Consider the following 13,428-nt stretch of genomic DNA (forward strand, 5'->3'; position numbering starts at 1 on the left):
TATGAACTTATAATTTAATTTTTAATTTTTAACGTAATTATTTTTCATAGTTGACGATATTGAATAGTAATTTAATAACGATGCGGTTTGTATTACCTATATCCGTAATTCGTACTAACACTATCTTTGGTATAAACCGTATATTATTTACTGAAAATCTTATATCATTAATCGGTCGGTAACAGTACGGCGGTAGGTATGGACGTAGGGCCAGCGAAAGTATTATCGTTTGTTCTATAATATTATGTGCTATATAATCACATGATAATTAATAGAGTAATTATTTACCCTTGACGACGGCGTCTTATGTGAAACTTTGCGTGTTGTAAATTAACCGTAAGTACTTTATAAAATCTGAACTTTTTTGTAAACATTTTAATAACCCAAAAACTTCACTAACTTTGGAATTACGTGTTACAAAGTAAATAACAATTTCGTATTCAATGAAAAATAGAAAAAATGTCAGAATATTTTCAAGTACCTTGTGGTAATTTATAATTTTTAAATACATAATAATGTAAAATAACATGTATAGGTTATTGGTGTAATGAATATATATTTAAAAATTGTTATATATACTTAATACTTAATAGTTAATAGGTGAATCTCCTAACTCATTTGATTGATATACTTATTTTTATTACAAATCGTTCAAACCTTGCTGCATGTCGGCACCACTGCATTCTAATTCCTAGTCCATTATTTTTTATTACATTATTAACTGTCGTAATATATAATAATTAATTCAAACATTTATTTTATAATTTATTAAAAGAAAATTTACATTCTTCACTTGTATAGCATAATAAGAATATGATGATAGAATATAAATTATAGAACTAACATAAATAGTATAGGGAGGTTAGGTGATGATAAAACTTGGTGTAAATTGTAAATACGTGACTATTATATGAATAAATATTATGTATTAATTTGTATTATCTACACAATTGGCATTTAAATGGATCATTGGATATTCAGTAATCAATTTACTCGAAAGTAAGGAAATTATAAGATTTGAAATTATGAATGTGTCGATAATTTTGAGTAAAATTTAAAGCATTTATTTAGCGCCAAATAAATCACATATCTTGTTTCACGAATACGTTTTGTGGTCACAGTGTATTCCGCATGGACGTTATCACGGCGATTGATAAACATGGTACGTGAATTGTTGGCAACACTGCTCACCACTGTTTATCCGGGCACTCGCGTATGCCGTGTGTCTTTCTTAAAGTCTTTACGTCAATATCATTTAGAACGAGTCTGTGAAAATACAAAATGGTAAGATTTTCATCCGTTCTAATCCACGTTTGTGGTAGCTTAATAGCCATATTAAATAATATTATTTTATCCCTTAGGGTATCGATATCGATCACAGACGCGGGCATAAGGCCAAGCGGACTGCACCCAAGTCTAAAGATGTGTATTTGTTGCTGTTGGTTAAGGTAAGTACGAGTCTAATTCAATTGAACTGATTACTGTTCGTTTACTTTATATTGTGTTATTAATCGTCCTCTACCTTCTAGTTATACCGATTCTTGGCTCGTCGTACCCGTTCCCATTTCAACAAAGTCGTCTTGAGACGTTTGTTCATGTCTCGCATCAACCGTCCTCCGATATCGTTGAGCGCAGTTTCCAAGTACATGACCAAGATTGCCGATGAAAAGCGTATTGCAGTAGTCGTTGGTACCATTGTTGATGACAAGAGGTTGTTCAAAGTGCCCAAGCTTACCGTATGTCCCTGACAACTAGTCCTGTTGTTAAGAATTGTCATAACTAGTTTTTATTTTTAGGTTTGTGCATTACGTGTAACTTCGGGAGCCAGAGCTCGTATCTTAAAAGCTGGTGGAGAAATTCTTACATTTGATCAACTAGCATTGAAAGCACCAACTGGCAAGAATACTGTTTTATTGCAAGGTGAGAACTTTCATTTATTATCAATTAATAACAGAAGATTGCATTATGCTTATAAAATGTTAACGAAAATTTATATTCAATTATCTAGAAGTGTTATTAAAAATTTTTATAACTACGATTTATTTAAATATAGTTTTATTATAAAATATAGACAACTGTTTCTCCATTCTCAAATAGCATTATTTATAATTTCAAATCATTGATATTCATAACCTAACAATTTGACCATTTTTACTAGAAATCTACTTATGAATGATTAACTGTTTATATTGTCTGTATAAACTATAAAACAAGTACACATCTAATTTAATCTAATACCACCAAATGTTTAATTTAATTGAATGGTTATTTAGCTTTTATATGTTATAGAATTCTTAAAATAATCCATAAGTAATTTAAATTAATTTTTAGGGATTAATAGTTCATTAAGATTGTAACAATATTGTCATATATTATGTATTTGTTAACTGTGATTACCTGAAATCGTTATCCAATTGATGGTTCAAAATGCTCTAGTTTTTAACAATGTATTAATATCACAATCAAAAGGTTCTCTAAATCGTAGAGTACAAATACTATAATTTGTCATGGTGAAATGATACTTCTGTTGTATCAGTAAAGAACATTTTTTTTTTATTATGATTTTGAATACACCGTTATCATTTTGCTTTTCTTGAATTATTTTATATAAATCTCTTAAAATAATGCATGCTTATACAGTGACTTTAAATGTTTATTTTTTAGTAATTTGGTTACTGATTAATTTATGAATTTTATTCAAATCCAATTAATAAATAATTATTGCTTAAGTTTCATGTTGGTTATCAAGATATAATGTTCGATACTCATTTCCAGAATAAAGTTAACATTGATCTGTTTTTTTAACTCATTAGTTTAATTGTTATAGATAAAAGTTCAATATTAGTTTTCCTTGTTAAAAAAATTTTCATATATTATTTTTGCGATGGTTGCTTTTTTTATCTAGTTATTGTTTTATTGTATATTTATATTTATACCATGTTCTTTAGGTAAACGCAAATCTCGTGAATCGTGCAGACACTTTGGACCAGCTCCAGGTGTACCTCACAGTCACACTAAACCATACGTGCGCTCTAAGGGACGTAAGTTTGAACGAGCTCGTGGTAGAAGACGTGGATGTGGTTTCAAGAAATAATCATCCTCACTTTTTACTTATAATAAATCTTTTATTATATATTTTGTGAAAATAAAGGGACTGTTGTTGTCGACAAATACACTTGAAATATTTTAAATTCTTATAATTTTAAAATAGTCACAAACACAAATTAAGTCAAAAGTATTTTGATTTTTATAGGGTGGTTTATAAAATTGACAAAAAATGAAAAACCACAATAAAATATAATATAAAGAAAAAAAAAGTAAAAACAACCAATAAGCTTAAAACAAAAACTTATACAAGCGAGCATTATGACCATTGAATTACAATGAATGCATTTAAGACTAGAATATGGTAAAACAATTGTTATAATAATACAAATCAGTAAAAATACTTAAAATTGAATAATGTGAGAATATTTTTTTTCAAAATTTTCCATTTTTATACCTTGAAGTCTGGCCAATAATTTATGTGGTATCTTGTAGTGCTGCCTTCAAACAACCTGTCAAGCCACATAGGTAATCCATCTAGCAAATTTTCTGTTCGAATTTCTTCTTCTTTATCCTACTTAAACAAAAAATATAAGCCATAAAATTAAGGCAGTTAATAAAGGAACAAAACAGATTTACTAGTGTAAATAAGTAATTTTTATCTTGCCTTTAAAATGGGTTTAAAACCTGCATTACTTTCTTCATCTTCATCAAAACTGTAATTGTCTTCATCAGACTCCTCATCATTAAAACCCCAAAATTCTCCACCATTCTTGGGCGGTTTCATTCCAACTCTTCTCCACTTATCATTTTTCTACAACAAAATATAGGTTAAATATTATATCTGCGTATCATAAATGATATATTATAAAAAAAAAATATGCTAGGCTATATATTAAATGACTAATGAATCAATAGTAAGCCATTAGTCTTAATATAAACATTATTAATGGTCTATTATTTGTATACATTTTTGAAAGTTTTGTAAGAGCACTGAATTCAACATTTTTAATTTCATAATTTATTACACCATGTGAATAAAAAACTACAAAGATTATTATATAAACAAAATTCTACTATATAAAATTTCTTTTTTTTTTTTAAGAATAACAATCTTAAAACTTAACTAGTTAAAGCTGCATTATCTTTATAAAAGTAATACATTAATTATATAATTAAAATTAAGTAAAAACTTAATTTATGTGATAGTAACCCCTACCAAACAAATAGCATAGATGTTTAAGCGTATAGTTAACAAGTTATATTGTAATAATTGTTATACAGTGATTTTATCCTGTCAAATATTGAAATAGGGAGAGTAATGTACACTAAAGAAGTGTTAACTAATAGCATGAAAATGTATGTTGACCCAACCACCATGTTATAAGATAGGAATAAACTAATTTATACATACATGTCGCGAAGATTCTGGGTGTTTAGCATGGTACATGCAAAAATATTTTTTTAGTGAACACAAAGATAACACTGTGCCCACACAATTCCGTGTATTAATGTGTATGCTTTTTTTTGTGTCTGTAAGGCTTAATGATAATAATTCACAGTACCAGTCTCTGGATGGAGAACGGTCAAGGTTTAAATATCCAAACATTAATGACTTATTCCTTAAACATCAAATTTTAAAATTTGTAATAAATAATTATATCTTAAGATAGTGTATATGTAATACTAACTTTCTATATGGCCACACAGTATGGTAAAATTGTCGAGCCAATAAAAGAGCAGAGCTGTTGTCTATCAACAGTATAATGGTACGACAGCCTGGTTTAATAAGTCGCACTAATCCATTATAAGTTTCTGCTCTTAGTTCATGAAGCTTAAGTTCACGTGGTCTGTTTGTTTGAGATGGTCTTGTTTTGGTTTTATCCACTTTTTTATTGATTTCTTTTATCTCATTATCCCTAAAAAAATGATTCAAAGAAATTAAAAATGTTCCATAATTACAAAATATATTTATTTTTTTGACATACACTAGAATGTACACAAAATACATGACCACCATTGCTCCGATCATCAAAAACACAATGTACATAAAAAATAACCCATGGTTTATGGTCATATCAACCATGGTATAAAACATAGTTATGATATGCTGTTGAGCTCTAGCAGCAATGCGGACTAATAAACTCTGACCATGTTCATCTAATACAACACCAATATGAGCTTCATTATTCAGTGTCCAAGCAGTCTTACTGCCAAGCAGTGCATTCAAAACTCCAGTTAGTTTCTCCTAATAAATAATTTACTTTTTGTTAATAAAATGTTAAAAATACTAATTCAAAACTAATATATATTACTTTAGTCAAATCATAGTTTGCCCAATTGTTATAGTCATCTCCCAAAAGCCATTTATAACTGACCATGATCTTATTGAGCCTAGTCAACAGGACTATATGAAGTAAAGGTTCACTTGGACTTTCACTACCTTGAGTTAATGAATTAATAAAATGTGGCTGTCTTTCTCTAAACACATACATGAAGGCAAGTCGCTTGTCAGGATAAATAGAACGTGCTTCTTGAGCAAAACGCCTGATGGATTGTAGATGAGCCTCGTGGTTAGGAGTGTTACGAGACACCAATACCAAACAAAACTGTTTCTGACCAATTGGGCAAAGAGTATCAAAAACATCTTGTGAAGATAGCCTAGGTAAAGTCAAATATTTATTGCTTTCCATTAGGTCACGTAAACCAACCATCGGTATGTATGCCATTGAGAGATGTGCAGCTGGATGTTTAACATTTTCTTTCAATATTAAAAGAGTATCTTTGTCATGTGGTACTTTATACCGGTCTCGTGTTGATCGACATTCATAGAGTCCAATATTCATGAACCTTAAATGTATTAAATTGATTCAAAATTATCACAATAAGTAGATACTAGATAGTATTGTTAGGTATATATCAAAAAAATTACCCAAATTTAATATGGTTTCGATATTCAAGTGCGATTAAAGCATAGCGTATTCTCAAAGGAGATCCAGGTTGCATAACTAATGCACGTACATGATTATCAGCAGACCAAGTGTTCAAAAATTTATCAACAGTAACATCGTTGAATTCAGGTATAAGATTGACCGGTAAACTCTTTCTAATAAAATCTAAACAAAAATTATTATTAAACAAGGTATTTACAGAACTAAATATATTTTTGATACATACTAATGATATTATCAGCACTCTGAAAAGATTCTTGATAAACTATGAGATTTGAATCTATGACTGACACTAAATGAGGAATAAACACTCCTTTAGCTCTCCAAAATGCTGAAGGTTCCATATCTTTATTCATTGTTTTAAAATTTACTCCTAGAAATTAAAAATATTTATTTTACTCAGCTTTAATTTTGTTACATAAAATTTATTTAAATAAGTCAACATACCAATTGGTACAACATCTTCAATAACCTTCTTAAGAACAGATTGTGCTTTAAGGAAAGCAAGAGAATATTCTGAATAAAACAGTATTAAAGTAAGCTTTTTGCTATTTTTTGTTAGCATTAATGAATTAAATTCACTGAAATAATAAAAAATAAAATTATTACATAATTGACATAATTCATATTATTTGTAAAATAATTTACTCCAAATTTATCTGTAATTTTCTAAAGAATTCAAAAGTATAACGATGATGCATGTTGTCAAAAAAGTTGTCCATGTCAAAGTCGAAAAATTGATTAAAGTTGCTGGAAAAACTATTTGGAGGTGCAGCATAATTATCAGGCTTTTCTCGGTTTGTCAATGCCTAAAGCATAACAAAAATGATATAATACGCAATTTTTTTATAACATTTATTAAATAAAAATGATTTAAGTACTTCATAAGCTGTTGTTATTTCAATAAATTTGGTCTCAGCTTCTGGATGGTTGTTCTTATCTGGGTGCCTGAATATATAAAAATAAAATGATCTATAAACGTCTACACAATGTCTTGTTATTTATTAACGTTTACTGAAAAGGCATACCATATCTTCACCAGATTTCGGTAGGCATTTTTAATTTCAGCCAACGATGCGGCCTTTGATATACCAAGAATGGCATACGGATCTTGGGTGGCGGGTTGTGCCGTCAATACGATTGCGAATAGCACAATAGAAATCAGCCGCCATTTCATTTTTGTGGGGAGCGCACAAATCTGGATTCACGACATTTTGTACATTTATGATTTGATACTCAAAACTGTCTCATACTCTCATTACATCGCGAATGTTTTTTTTTTTTAAATTGCAAGTACTCGGCAGTATAATACACAAAAAATTGTTGATAAAAATTCAATAATTGCACTACTGACCACACTGGTCGGATCCGATTATGTTACATTTATAGATAAGGTCAAACTGATACGGGTAACAGGCCGGCCGCCACCCGACCGTAGAGTATTCTCGTTTTTCAATAATTCCGTATCACTCTGCGCCCATAGATAAATAAAATTAATAACACCTATGCGCCCGGAGCCTGTCGGCTGTCGGCTGTCCCTGTTCTTCGGCACGGACTACAGGAATGGCGGAGTCAACGTAATGACGATTTTAAATTCTAAATTTACAATTTACATTTTGATTTGTCGTGGCGTTATATCTTGTGCCCCCATGAACGGGGACTCAAGAGATCTAAAATTTAAGCGCAGGTTAGGTATATAGATTGTTCTAGATCATCACGGAATTTTGATCATAATATTGTGACGAGCATCTGACGTAAGTACAGCCCTGCACAGTTCGTTGAAATGGAAGAGTTTGAATGACTTGACCGCGAATTGGTTAGTGCGTCAAATTTTATTAACCAAATATTCTTAGTGTTTTTTTTTTTTAATTAAAAAAAAAAAAAAAAAATAACGAAATCTAAATGACGGTATAAATGTGTGGTAGTGAGTGAGCCAATGAGGTGTTGTTGAAAGCTCTATGATTTACACCCAAGGTCTGACTAAATCTTGTCGGCCCGTAAACCGACTCTCCTGGCAAATAACGCCGTCCCCACCATACTTGCAGGTTAATGGGTTTATGTGACTATACCTATGTTCTGCGAATGTATTTTACACTGTTTCTAATATTCTGTTTTTCAGTAGAAATAACTGTACGTGTTTGCACGCGTCAAAAGCCCCTTCTATCATCGTGTTGTCGCTCTACTCCTGTATATAATTCCCACGGGCTTCGGATTTAAAGGCAAATTCATTTTTTAGATTTTAGCGACGTAGTGGATGTATTGATTTTTTTATGATGTCCGTATGTTTTTTTTTTTTTGTATGTATTTAGTATTGGTTTACGATAAGTTGGACGTAGGCACTTTAAAGAAGTAAAATTTAAAAGTAGACACCAGTATTTTAAAAAAAATATCGGAGAAAAGAAACAAAAAATTAAGAGAAAACGAGAATTCTTATGCCAAACTAAGATTGATTTATTTTATTTTTATTTAAAAACAAATTATCGTGGATAAATGAAATTTTTATCAAATGCTTATATTATAATTTTCTATGCGTGGTAATTCAAATTTAACATATACATCTATTTACAGAGACCCCCTACTCGACAATACACTTTGACTCTTTCTGAGCTATTTATAGGCATAACAATTTTTCCGAGTCAAAATTCTTTGAAATTGAACAAAAAATTTCTCATACGTTTTTCTTATAATTGTATAAAATTATAAAAATACAAAGTCTCATTTTTATTTTATAATATGCGTTTGAATTTAAAATTTTTACCAAATTTGTTAAGTTCCCGAAAATTATAAACTATATTATATATCTAAGTATTTTATAGTAAAAAGTTTATAAAATCTTAAATTTTTATAGCTAAGATTTTAAAATTTAATAAAATGTTTTATAGATACATGTAAACAGTTTATACTGGGATTAAAAAATTTAAAACATACACGAACAACAATTATTGTTTATATTTATTCTTAATTTTAGTTTGGACGAAATTATGCATTTTAACGATGTATAACGATGTTAATTATTTTGTTAAAATTCAAAAAAATTATCTGTGGAGACATTACACTTTTATTTATGTATTTTATGAATTTTACCATACACAATGAAATTTTCAAAATGTGTAAATTAATTTTAAAATACTGTCTATTTTTAAAAGAACAAAATATAATCATAATCAACTAAACCAACCTACATTATTAGAGTTTTGTTCAGTTAAAAAGAGCTGTACAAGTCAAGGTAAAAATTAGAACTTATTCAAATAAATATTTTGTTAGGTATTTTTAACTTGTAATCAACCATTTTAATTTTTTTTGTTTTAGACGAACTTGATATTTTAGTCCAAAACGTTATTGAGAATGTATGTTTATACCCTTTAGCATAGTTGATCATTTTGATTTTAAAACTCTAATTTAAAAAGGCTTTTCTGGGAAAGCATTTATGTCTCGTTATACAACTACAGACAATGGTTCAAATTTTGTTAAAAGTTTCAAATAAATAATAATCTACCAGATTTATGTAATTTATCTACATAGAATTTAGACACATTTTATAAAGGTATAATTTGATTGTAGGTACCTATAACACGATTAAAAATAAAATTTAAATAAAGGTTAATACTCACTATAAGTTAGTTTTATTATTGATAAAATGATCAATGTATTAATTTTAAATTTTTTTATTAGGCTGTTAAAAACAATTTATCTTCTCAAATTATTTTATATATCATTACTTATTAATTATTATTAACACAATTTCAGAATTTTTGGAAAAGATAAATATTGACAACTACAGTGATACTATATCTAATATTGATGAGATTTAAGAAGAAACAAATACTGAAATAATGATCAATATTGCTGATATTTTTAACGAAAATGCTTTTTCTGATGATTTTAATTACAGTTTACCCTAACATCATAGATGCGCTGCTCATACGTTAAATTTAATTGCAACAAATGTAAATATTCCGATCACTACCTAAATTATTATTATTTTTCAAAATTACTTCACCAATAGTAATATTATTATTAAGTAGATATTTCTTTTCTTATTACAATACAAAATTAATTTTCATGGGAAAATTTGAAACTAAATACATATTTTAACTGTCTTTAGGAAAAGGGCTAATGAAATATCATAAAATAACTTTTTTTTTAATATTATTCAAATTTTACTTTCTGATTTTTATTAAAATACATATAACCAATGAAACCTTGTAAAATAAAATCTAAAATAATATTAATTTAACTGTCTCCAAAATAACCACCAAATGTGTGTTATACTTTAAATTCATAACTAGGTGGTTTCATCAGTTTCATGGATGGTATATTAATAATTTTATTTATAATATGTCACAGGATATTAAAAATGCAGTGAATATATGCGACATTGGAAGTGACACTAGACATAGTGATTTGTTACTTTTTAAAAAACGGAGAAGACAGACAATTGCCAAGCCAAATGCACAGCTCTATGAAATAAACAAAATCGGTCTACTCAGGAGACATTGTTAAAAAATACTTGGGTGTCTATCTAAAAACCCCCAATGAGACTAGGTGGAATTCTTTTTTTGACTCGACCAAACATTTATTGTTACATTTAAAAAAATAATCCTGGGATATTTTTAAGAATGTGTGATGATTTAAACGTTATTCGTTTAAACAAATCGGACACATAATGATTAGACGACTATGTTTTTATAATGGAACCTCTTGGTATTTTGTTTGGATATTTTACAGGATGACAAAAGCATGTATTTTGGGTTTTTAATTCTTTCAATTTTGCAACTTATCAATAAATATTCAAACATGAAATAAAGTAAATTTTATCGTAAATGGCCCTTTATTAGACATTATATACAATAGCTTATTAAAAAGATTTTCTACTATTCTTATTGATCCTTTTTTAACAATTGCAGCAGTTTCTCATCCTTTTTTTAAAACACAGTGGTGTGACAACACAAATAAAGATTTCGCCATAAAAGTTTTTACATAGCCAAGGTGTAACATGTGTTAAATAACATACCTTTCATTTTAGTTTTTTAAAATTTTTTTTTTTGTTATTTTCAAGTAAATTTCAGGGTGGTTTTTAAATGGCGAAGGAAGTAACTGTAACGATATACATGTTACTGACGCGTCATTTATGCTGCACTCTGCGATTTTGCTTAGGTCAAAAGAACACAGGAGCGTAGAGTACGAGTATATATTATACAAATCATTTTTGATATAATTAATCAGTCGAGTTTGGTTCGTGAAATACATAGAGACAACAGTAGTCTCTAAATTTTTAAGTAACATTTTTAATTTGATTTACTATAGGTATAATAACCTACCTTATAGATAAATCATAATTTATTCAGTCGCTTCAACTCGTACTCCGTTACACTTGTGATCTTCAAAATACTACCCTCAAGAACAGGGTTACTCAGGCGATAGTGTACTGTAAGTATAACTATATTGATATTTAGTCTTATAAATAAACCTTGTAATACGTTGCTATAATATCGTTCTATTATGTTAGTTTATGAGCGCAGGTCAAAAGTTTCTTGGATCTGTAAAATATAACTTATAAAGCTTTATTTGTATCAATTCAACAACCCGGTTCTTAAGACCGGTTTGTGTAGTTGGAATAGCTAACCGACTACTCCTTAACTGGATAGAATTAGATATAAATATCGACAGCCACTTAGTTTTAATAAACGGGTAGGTATGTTGCAAAGGTTTCCCGTGTTGAGTCAAATTAAGCTGTAGGCTCCACTTCTGGCGGTGCCCTTCCATCAATTCCTTTAAGATTCAACTCTGCAATCATACTTTCCCCGGAACTGAAAAGCTTCGGTTTCCCGGACGTTGCCTGCCGGGTCGTTAATAAAACACCGGTGGATTGCTAGCTGGCATGGACATTAACTATATTTTAATATTTTTCTGTGATAATTTATGATAAAAAATTGTATTCAATTTTCGAACATAATCTATATTAAAATTTAAAACTTGATACAACCTACAAAATAATTTGAAAATGTTTGTGATTTAAAAAAAAACAGGAAAAATGTTTGAGATAATCGTGAAAATTTTAGTGTGATTGACCTTAACAATTTTTATCAACACTTTAACAAATAAAAACTAAAATTAATTCAAAAACTTTGAATGCAAATTTCAGTAACTCAAAAATAATGTACATATGTTCTTAATTTTCAGTAAAAAAAAAAAATCTCTGAAACCTTAAATATTTAAAATAAAATTTATATCCATGAAATATTTTAAATACTATCAACAATATTTTCGTTATTTTTACGAATTTTATAAGAATTTGAACATTCGACGCTTTTTTGATGCATTCTCATATTAATATATAAATGGACATGATTTAAAAGTCTACTTATATTATTAACTTATAGTATATTAGTTACCCGCAGTAATTGAAAATGCATGTCAATATTTATTTTATACGTAAAAATATGAAGAATTGGAATGTGTAAATACATGAATGTATGATTCATGTAATTTGATTTCCAAATGCGAATATTTGAATAACCCATAAAATTAAACAGCTTTATTCAAAATAAATAAATAAATGAATATTATTTTGATTATAATAAACAGGTATGATGTACATTGTATCTTAAAGTGAGTCTATATGAAGCGGTTTGATATTAAAACGTAGATCTTATGTAAACTAAGATTAACTTAGAAAAATACATAACGTATATCTTTTCTTATCTATGTATGTATATTAAGTTATGCATTTAATTAGGTATACTATAAAAAAAAATCAAAATTAACGATGACCACCATAATTAAAATTTACCTTCGACCATAATATTCAAAACACGCTAATAATCTTATATAGGTGTGCAGATATAATAAATATATATAGTGAGAGAGAGAGAGAGAGGGTGTGTACCTATAATAACAGCACTGTGCTATTATTATAAAACAATATATTTTATTTAAATGAACGATTGGAAATTAATTATTAAAGAATGTCATTAGTAGCGATGGATAATTACAAGTTAGTGTCTTATGTAGGCATACGCCCATTTTCCCTTTAGAATATGTTGATGGCCGTTAATGATTTGGAAGCGAATATTAACCATATACAAGACACTAAGATAGTATAGGTACTATAAAACAGTGCGTAACTAGACAATCAAGTAAGTTTATTTGTAAAATCTTGTTCTCGAATTATCTCGAGATTCTTTCCGCAGCATTATAGAGCTGCATAGACAAACTCTTATATATGCTATTTAAATAATACCTACCTAATATAGTTTTATAATTTATTGATATGCTGCGTCAAATCTTAATGACGAGCACGTCATTTGTTTAAACTTATGTGAGTAATTTTTTTTTGACGTGTACTTAAAAAAAACTAGTATTAGTGATGTACAAAAGCGATCACCAATTAGTATATGATGGGACTTGATATTAATTATTGATATACGTT

The 13,428-nt window shown here is 28.5% G+C and overlaps 2 protein-coding genes across 2 annotated transcripts; one reads left to right on the forward strand and one right to left on the reverse strand.

Moving 5' to 3' along the window:
- Window positions 1-1,174: 1,174 nt before the first annotated feature.
- LOC112602947 (60S ribosomal protein L18) lies at window positions 1,175-3,182 on the forward strand. The gene is made up of 5 exons (XM_025351323.1): window positions 1,175-1,284; window positions 1,362-1,448; window positions 1,530-1,736; window positions 1,797-1,920; window positions 2,949-3,182. Exons 1-5 carry the CDS (start codon window positions 1,282-1,284, stop codon window positions 3,092-3,094), a joined length of 567 nt encoding a protein of 188 aa, XP_025207108.1. The 5' UTR covers window positions 1,175-1,281; the 3' UTR covers window positions 3,095-3,182.
- A 202-nt stretch (window positions 3,183-3,384) lies between these two features.
- LOC112602948 (dnaJ homolog subfamily C member 16) lies at window positions 3,385-7,173 on the reverse strand. The gene is made up of 12 exons (XM_025351324.1): window positions 7,025-7,173; window positions 6,878-6,944; window positions 6,645-6,805; window positions 6,444-6,577; window positions 6,223-6,369; window positions 5,978-6,161; window positions 5,361-5,895; window positions 5,034-5,293; window positions 4,737-4,964; window positions 4,460-4,667; window positions 3,713-3,859; window positions 3,385-3,619 (listed from the first exon to the last, which is right to left on the reverse strand). Exons 1-12 carry the CDS (start codon window positions 7,171-7,173, stop codon window positions 3,497-3,499), a joined length of 2,343 nt encoding a protein of 780 aa, XP_025207109.1. The 3' UTR covers window positions 3,385-3,496.
- Window positions 7,174-13,428: the final 6,255 nt, after the last annotated feature.

This window comes from Melanaphis sacchari, unplaced genomic scaffold (genome assembly GCF_002803265.2).
Source record: "Melanaphis sacchari strain LSU unplaced genomic scaffold, SCAv2.0 Contig92_pilon_pilon, whole genome shotgun sequence".
In the NCBI taxonomy this organism is placed as follows: Eukaryota; Metazoa; Arthropoda; class Insecta; order Hemiptera; family Aphididae; genus Melanaphis; species Melanaphis sacchari.

Bases quoted from the DNA above. Each gene is read 5' to 3' on its own strand.
- LOC112602948 (XM_025351324.1), bottom strand. From the start codon at position 7,173: ATGAAATGGCGGCTGATTTCTATTGTGCTATTCGCAATCGTATTGACG. The intron at 6,806-6,877 runs GTACTTAAATCA...GTTATGCTTTAG, and splicing joins AAATAACAACAGCTTATGAA to GCATTGACAAACCGAGAAAA. The intron at 3,860-4,459 runs GTATGTATAAAT...ATTTTGTTGTAG, and splicing joins ACCCAGAATCTTCGCGACAT to AAAAATGATAAGTGGAGAAG.
- LOC112602947 (XM_025351323.1), top strand. The intron at 1,449-1,529 runs GTAAGTACGAGT...TCTACCTTCTAG, and splicing joins ATTTGTTGCTGTTGGTTAAG to TTATACCGATTCTTGGCTCG. The intron at 1,921-2,948 runs GTGAGAACTTTC...CATGTTCTTTAG, and splicing joins GAATACTGTTTTATTGCAAG to GTAAACGCAAATCTCGTGAA.